At 40.4% G+C, this 8,182-nt stretch overlaps 1 protein-coding gene across 1 annotated transcript in view; it reads right to left on the bottom strand.

Moving 5' to 3' along the window:
- Positions 1-2,533: 2,533 nt before the first annotated feature.
- The window catches only part of col18a1a (collagen type XVIII alpha 1 chain a), a 40,427-nt gene continuing 34,778 nt past the window's right edge, over positions 2,534-8,182 (bottom strand). The window contains exons 31-42 of the mRNA XM_076105382.1: positions 7,920-7,950; positions 7,518-7,571; positions 7,357-7,391; positions 7,138-7,269; positions 6,785-6,944; positions 6,540-6,604; positions 6,150-6,278; positions 5,741-5,773; positions 5,311-5,628; positions 4,138-4,335; positions 3,725-3,840; positions 2,534-3,576 (exon numbers count right to left, since the gene is read on the bottom strand). Of these exons, the coding sequence (XP_075961497.1) occupies positions 3,363-3,576; positions 3,725-3,840; positions 4,138-4,335; positions 5,311-5,628; positions 5,741-5,773; positions 6,150-6,278; positions 6,540-6,604; positions 6,785-6,944; positions 7,138-7,269; positions 7,357-7,391; positions 7,518-7,571; positions 7,920-7,950 (1,485 nt within the window). The 3' untranslated portion in view covers positions 2,534-3,362. The remainder of the gene's footprint in view (positions 3,577-3,724; positions 3,841-4,137; positions 4,336-5,310; positions 5,629-5,740; positions 5,774-6,149; positions 6,279-6,539; positions 6,605-6,784; positions 6,945-7,137; positions 7,270-7,356; positions 7,392-7,517; positions 7,572-7,919; positions 7,951-8,182) is intronic.

Raw genomic sequence — 8,182 nt, 5'->3', positions numbered from 1 at the left:
CTGCTGTATAATTATGGCGAAGTGGAGCAAACAACTGTTGAGTTAATGTGCATATAATACTTTGTTAAACTATTCCTTGTTGTTTGACCTCCGAACCATCTGTGGGGAAAGAGCTCTATCCATTCAGCTGAATTATTATTAATGTCTGTTCAATAAATATATTTTTGATATTTTAAGAGTTTCCACCACAAATGGTGACGAGGATGGGATCGGACGAGTAGTCAGGACTCCGTTAGACGACAGAAGCGCGCAAACAATAGTTGATTCCTATTTCCTGGAACTGGAAAAAAAATCCCACCCGGTGAGAAATTATTTTGTGATGGAACAGACACTTTGAAGTGGTAAACCAGTATTATCGCACATTAGGGTGCTGGACAGTAGAGTCCTGGTTAACTTGTAGTTTTTAGAGAAGATTTGGTGTATCCTTTCAAGTCTTGATTGAACCAGATTGTTTTGAAGATACCATAAACAACTAACTACTAGAGAAAATGGGTAAAAGTCAAAGTAAGTCTGAGCCTAAGCAGCCTGATGCCATGGTCTTACCTCCAATAATAAAATAAATGTGGGACGAAGATAATCAGACTGCCAAACAATTGGAAGAATGGATGAAATTGGGGTTCCCTGAAAAAGGCATTTTTAGCCTAAGACAAAAAATTGGATTAACTCAAAACGTGTTTGGAGCAAAGAGAGAAAGGCACAGCAGAAAAATGTCCAAGAGAGAAAGAAAGAAAGAAATGTAAAACGTTTAAAGTAGACTAGAAAGCATATAGTATGTGGAGAGAGATAGCACAAGTAAGAAAAAGAAAGAGATTAGGAAATGAATGTCAGAAAGACACAAGAAAGAAACAGGGAACAATAAGACAGATAAAATCGTTTTGTTTTGTATTTGTTTTATCCGAGGTAGGCCTACATGCTTGAATTAGTTTAAATGAAAGTGTTTAAGTGATCATCTTTGAAGATTCATGTGTTTTCAGTGGACTCATTTTCCCCCTCGGTGTTGACAGACGAATAAATCCGTCAGTAACAAGAACTAAGGAGTCGTGTATTTCCTGGAGGGAGTGATAGGAGCATTACTACTGTCTTAATTTGTCTATCGTGACCTTTTCATGATATGGTTAATATTGTTCCCTCTGATGTGAATATTTGAATGGCCCGTGCTCTTTACTGTGTGGTGGAATGCATGTTTTGCTGGATTGATTTTGACGATATGCATTGTCCGTTAATGACGCAGCATCCCGCTATGCGCGTATTCATGTATCTGCACTCTGCAGTTAGTGTATTTGTAGGTGTTGAGCTTCATTTTTACACGAAACAAATAATAACCCGTAGCTGTGGCGTGATAATGAGGTTATTAGGAGGTGGTTCAACTGTAGTAGGACAGCACTGAAGGCCCAGGTATAAAACACACGGCCCACCAGTGCTATACAACCACCTGAATGTAAGAATCTCTCTTCTGGTGGGCATACCATTTTAAAGTAACTTCTAAATTAGGCCAACTCTGAATAATTCAAATTAATCTTCTTAATCAAATATTATCTTGAAACGCCTCCTAACTTTAAAGACGAGATTTAAGGGGATTTCATGAGCTATCGCCAATGACTGGTGACCCAATTCAGTTCTCTTTTAAAATCCACTTACTAGACCTACAGCAGATGCTAATTTCCTTTTTTTTTCTTCAATTTTATGTCAATCTTGACATGTTCTTCTGTAATTGTGTCCTAATTAGTTCACAATGACACATACATGTTTACTTAACTCCTAATCAGGAGACATTGAAAAATTGTACATTAACTCCTTCTGGCAGTACTTTTTTGTTAGTTTTAACATACCCATAACATTGGCATTTACCATTATGGTTGCTGTTGTATCATCTATGTAGTTATGTTGTTATGGTTAAATTGAATGAAGTTGCATTTGTAGATTAACAGTGATGATGTATGACCAAGGCGTGTTGAGTGCCTCTCTTTACCATGGACACACTGATTTGTGGTGGAGTCAATGCCACCAGCAGCAGCTCATTGAATAGGACATAAAACTGCTAGTCAGGGCTGCTGAGTGAAACCTATCAAGGCCACAGTGCCATCAGAGCTCCTCATGGGATGGGGCCATTTGTTTCAGCAAATGAAAGTAATTCAACACGCTGTCGGGCTACATGAACACGACATCACATTATTGATGTAGTTGAAAAAGACCTTTATTCAGTGCCTGGGCGAAACAGTACAGCACAAATAGTTGTAAAAATGGATATCCACAGGTTCAGTCAAGATATTCAAGATATCAGTAGCATTAAGGCCGGGTTAGTCTCTGAAATTCATACAAGGCTACTGCAAGAGCTTCTCTCCCCTTAACATACTGTTGTATCCGGCCCTAACGCCCGTGACGGCAATCCCTCCAACAAAGATTAGCAGCAAACTAATCATTTCCAGCTTACTCACTGATCGGTTTTCATGAAGTGGTAAAGGGAAAAATAATCATTTTAGATTCATAAGGCTCAATTTTAGCTGGGATGAATCTTGCCCTGTGCATGCGGGATTATTTATTACAGTGGTGTCTGTGTCCAACAAGGTCATTTAAATTTAGCAAAAGTAAAAGCATCTGAATGCAGTTGAGCAAATGCTGCTGTAACATTTAAATATTTGTAGAATAATGCTTATAGCTTATTGTGTAAAGCAGTCCTGGTTGTGTAAAAAGGCACAGTTTCTGATCAGAAGCTCTTTTGAAAAGAATGAAATGTTCTAAGTTGTGTAGAATATAAATGAGGGTATTAAGCATTTTTTTTATTTTTCCAAATCATTTCAAACCTTACATAACTTCATTTAAAAATAAATATCTATTAACTTCTTTAAAATAGTCTTTAAACGTTTGCCGTTTCCCCGTCATTACCCACAATTTTAAAATGAAATTGGAAAGTGGAAATGATCAATACTTAATATAAAATTAAAAAATAACAGGATGGATATAGCATTTTTATAAACAGTTCAAAAGGTAAAACAATGATAACGTCAACAAAAAAAAAAAAAAATCACAAACAACAAACATGTAATATACAGAATAAAAACAAAAAATGGATACAATTTGAGAACACATTTTCTCCGCTCTCGTTCCGCACCTAGGAGAAAATATGTGTCAATGCCCCCGAGAAAAAGGACCAGCACCCCTCTGTTCGACCCATCTCTTTGGCGTTTATGGAGGGCAGGAGCAGACAATGCAAAGGGTCTCTGCCAGGCAAAGAGCCACAGGGCCAGTTCATTGGACGCCACATGGTCACCAGGCGTGTTCTCGGGAAATTAAAACGGTGTTTAACCAGGGCCCAGAACAAAAAAAAAATAAATGAAACAAATATATAGGAGGATGGACGGGATTTATTTTTTGGAGTGTGATGTGAAGGCGTTCTCGATGCAGAGGACGACGTAGGAGCCGGAGCAGCTGCTGGAGGTTTGCTGCAGGAGCTGGCCGCTCTGTAGAGATGATGCCAGACCAGTCACAGCGTGGTCGCCCGCCCGCCATGTTTCGCAGTAGTGGTCTGTTTGCCGGTGGCCTTTGTTGCTTGATCCATGCCAGACCATTTTCTCCGGCCTGGAGGAAAGCAAAAACAAGCACATGTGTCAGAATATATATATATATATAAATGCTGCTACTACTACACTAACAGCGACATGTAAGTGCATGGGATGCTGTATTAAAATGGACGACAACTGAACAATTGACATTAACAAAGACTCACCATGCGCTGTCTCTGACGATGTCTCTACCATCGAAGGAGTAGATTGGTACATTCTCCCTCATTTTGCTCACGTCGTCCCCAAAGAGAGACTCCCAACTGCTGAACAACACTTGGTCCTGTAAGGAGAATATAATGCCTTATATTTAATTTCTCCTACTCTTCATATAGCAGCAAGATAAATTAAAAAAAACGTAGTTCAGACAACAGTTAAAACACAGTCGAAGACCACAACGGTTAATACAGAATCCTATTTCCTTTCAAGAAACCTTTAAATATAAGGTGTCAGAGCTACAGTTGGACTGTAGACTCAAAATCTCTCTATATCTGAGAGGGTCAGCCTATGCAGACACCCAGTGTAGTGTAAACAGGAACCCTTTAGCAATGCTGCCACTTCCCCATCAGTAGTAGCTGACCTTGAGGTTCACGATGGGGGCGCTGTCCCTGTCCGACCTGCGGACGATGGTGTAGAGGTCTTGAAGCTTGGAGGACAGGAAAGCTCTGAAGGTCCCCTTCAGGCCCACAGCGCGGGCCTGCTGGAAGCACAGGAAGTCTGCCCCGCGGATTCCTCGCATGTTACCAGTTTGAGGGGCATTCAAGGCGATGATATGTAGCTGGTGAGGAAGACACGGGTTTCTGTTAAAAAGAATTGCCTCTGTAGGACCAGCTCTTGCTACACATCGGTTTAGGATACTTTTTTTGATATACCTCGTTTAGCACATTGTTAAAAACATTTTTTCAGATACAATATTGCATATTTAATTGATTTGCCATTGTGAAAAGCTAGAGCTCTTAATAGGCTAGGCCACTGTATCAGCCAATATTAGCTCATTGCAGATGTACATATGTCTGCTGATAAGTAATTAATAATTTGAGGTTATTTAGAAGAGACACTGTCTCCATCATTTTGTCCAACAGTGAGCACTGACAAGTTGATTTTCAAGTGTGTGGCTCACTTATGATCACAGTAAAAAGAAAAGAAAAGAAGACTGTCACATAGTATATTACTGCTGGATATTAGATCCTCTCAAATATTGATATCAGCCTCAAAAGTCCATTATCACTTATCAGTGAATAAGTATGTCAAGATTCCAGAAATTAAGTCAATACCAGTGAAGACCAGAAAAATACCACAAAGTACAAAGCAATAAACCATCAACATGCACTCTTTTATCACCATTTGCATACTGTTTTTTGCAAATGCATTATGTTGTTAAATAAAATATTGTATTATATTATATCCAACCAGCATACTACATTATTAGAGTCCTAGTCCTAATCTGAAAATAGGACAAAAGAAGCACTAATTGGATGTGACGGGAGAGAAAAACAAAGCAGGTGCTTCTTATACAAAGGTCAATAATGACAACACAAGAGGGAAGAGATATGCTGCTGCGCTGTCCTTTCTGTGGATAGCAACAGAGGGAATACAATCCCCAATCAGTTTCTTCCCTTTCTTTTTTAACCTCCACGTCAAATATATATACAAACACGCCGAATTTTCATAATTATCACTGCCTTTAAGTGCGCTGCAATATTATACCCTCCATAACTAACTAACATTGTTGACATTTACGAGCTCTACTCACTCCTGATGCTGATGGCTCCACATGGCCGGCAGGCTGCGCTACAGGCGGGCTGGGTCGTCGCTGCGGAGTTACAGGGTATCTGTTCTCAGTCTGTGTGGCTAATCTCCCATCTGTCTGGCCTGTGTGTCTCGGGTCTGGGAATCTGGGATCATACTGTGCGGGGTATCTGGGGTCTACAGGTCGTAGTGGTGGAGGCTCAATGGGTCGTATGGCTGAACCACCCTGGGAGTAATGGCCAGCTCCGTTGTTGTGGGACTGGTCCTGCGACTGGGGGTACTGGATCACAGGTGGAGGCTGGACTTCTGCCACCTCGTTCTCCTTTAAATGGAAGTTAGAGAGATTTAAGAGAAAAATCAAAAACAATCAGTGGATGAAAAAGGCAAAATATGTCTTCTATCTCTGTATTCTATTATTCTTCTGTGGAATGTACCAGATCTCTGAAGAAGGGACTGTAGTTTCCGAGCTGAGAGGAGAGGAAAAATAGCCTTTTAGTGAATACTGACATCTCACCTCACAATTAATGAATGGCCTGATCTGAACTGAATTACATAATAATGTAGACAGGGTATAGTGTCACTGTATTAACTCAGAATATTTTCTTTTTTACATAAACACATAACTTAAAAAAACTTTTCATATAAGTAAAGGTATTTTACAGTTGAATAATAAAATTGTGAAACAGGTTGTGAAAGACAGGGATATGGCAGTGACAGTGGCTGTGCCAACTTCTTTAGATTTTGTTATGCACCCTAGTGGCCAAAAACTGACCACAGCAGCTTTAAAGTCTAATAGTATTGAAACTCTACAGTTTAAATGCCTCTCAAAGCATTGTACTGTACCATGACTTGCCGCAGTCCATCGCGCACTCTCAAATAGAGGTCAGCTTTGTCAATGATGTAGATGAGGCTTCCCTCCGTCTGACTTCTCGCAGTAGCTATCATTGTGTCGTATGACCTTAAAATAGTAACCTGTGGAAAACAAATATACATGGCGTTTAGCTTTTGATGAACATGAATGAAATAACTGATATATGCCAATTGCCCCTCAAATGAAAAATGATGATCAGCCTTGAATATACTATCAGGCAATTTTAGACACAATATGATCAATGGGCAACAACTGCTGCAGTATGCAGACTGATAATTACGAATAACTTAACTTATTATCAATGCCAGCCTAACAATCACATAATATATTCTATGATATTAAAGTGCAGTGATTGTACTTACCCCAGAAGAGTGACCAGGACTTCCAGGCGGACCAGCAGGACCAGGAGGTCCAGGAACATTGAGGGCTTCAAATGTAAACAAAAGCTTGTTAATGATTTAGCTTCTGAACAGCTCAAGTGGAGTTTGCCTCCAGTAGCCAACGAGCTGAGTGCAGACAGTAGCTTAAAGGTCACCTCCACACTAGATGTAGCAGTGTTCGGTTTAGAATGATCCAGAATATTGAAACAGAGAAAAAAGTCGCTTACAGTGATTGGGCCTATATGCTCCGGGAAGTGAGGAAGATCCTTGGGGTCCTGGTGGTCCAGGTGCGCCTGGAGGACCTGGACGCCCATCGTAACCAATCCCCGGTGTCCCTGGTGGCCCCTGGGGTCCAGGAGGGCCCAATACAGGTTCTCCCTTTGGACCCTAACATGAAAAAGAAAAAATCTAAATGACTGGAATGCGTTTTAAAATGTTCATCATCTAGGTCATGACAAACAGTTGTGTGTATCAACGGGTGATGTGCTTACCGTACAGGTAAAACCACAAACCTTCTAACAAAATAAGATCTGGGTCGTTGACACATGTAAATATACTAGGACAGACTCTTAGAACTCACCTCTAGGCCTGGTTTGCCAGGAGGCCCTGGTGGGCCTTGTACTCCTCCAAAACGTTGGTCATAATATCCGCCACTAGGCTCTCCCTTTTCTCCCTTCACACCGAAGTCTCCGCGCTCTCCCTTCAGTTCATTCTGTTGGAAACAGTTTAACATTATGAAGTACTGTACATCCAGCACACTCAGGAAAGTGATTGGTGTGGTAGCGACAAGCTAGTTTACCTTGAATGTGTAAATATCGAAATTAGAGGCGGCCCCTGTAAAAAAAAAAAGTGTTTTAGTAACTAAGTACTAATAATTCAGTTCTACACACTCCTGCCGTGCAGTGGACATGTATGTCATGATGGTACAGTATGTGTATTTTACACAAACTTTGGATTTACCTGGGATTCCTGGAAGGCCTCGGTCCCCATGCTCTCCTTTTTCCCCTTTGGTTGCTACAACAAAATGTAATTTTTAACATTGGTGAGTTAGAACCAATATCCCACAGGTGTATCTAATATGCAAAATTGTGGCATTGATAGTGACGTCTTCTGCGTTTTATCAATTCATTCTTCAAATCTAGTCAGACTTGACAGCCTAATCTCTTGACAATAGAGTGTATATCCCCTTCGGGCTGAGGCAGCTTCATCAAACTGAAATTAAGATAGAACTGGTTATCTCTGCAGGCACTTAAAGCCCTTTCTAAATCTCTCTTCCTTGACTGGCACTCTTTACTTCTTCATTCTGATCCCTCTCTATCTTACAGTATTATGTATCGGTGCGACGTGTGAGAGAGGTCATACCTGGGTAATTCCTTGAAGGTTCATCATAGCGCTGCGAACGGGGGGAAAAAAAAATGAAGAAATTCCCAGCATTAATAGAGGAAAAAATTCATCTAAGGTGTATGCCAAATTATGCAATTAGCGACTCAGTAGTTTCAGAAGACAACAAGGCAAACGGAACAAAAGCACCAGATAATGATTGTCTGCTTAACCATATGATACTATATCCGACCACATGAGAGACATTAACGTTGTGCTAAATAGTACATGCACAAAGTTTATTT

This window comes from Anarhichas minor, unplaced genomic scaffold, assembly GCF_050575085.1.
Source record: "Anarhichas minor isolate MPS153535 unplaced genomic scaffold, ASM5057508v1 ptg000004l, whole genome shotgun sequence".
Taxonomy (NCBI): Eukaryota; Metazoa; Chordata; class Actinopteri; order Perciformes; family Anarhichadidae; genus Anarhichas; species Anarhichas minor.
This window is presented reverse-complemented; position numbering and strand designations above follow the sequence as displayed.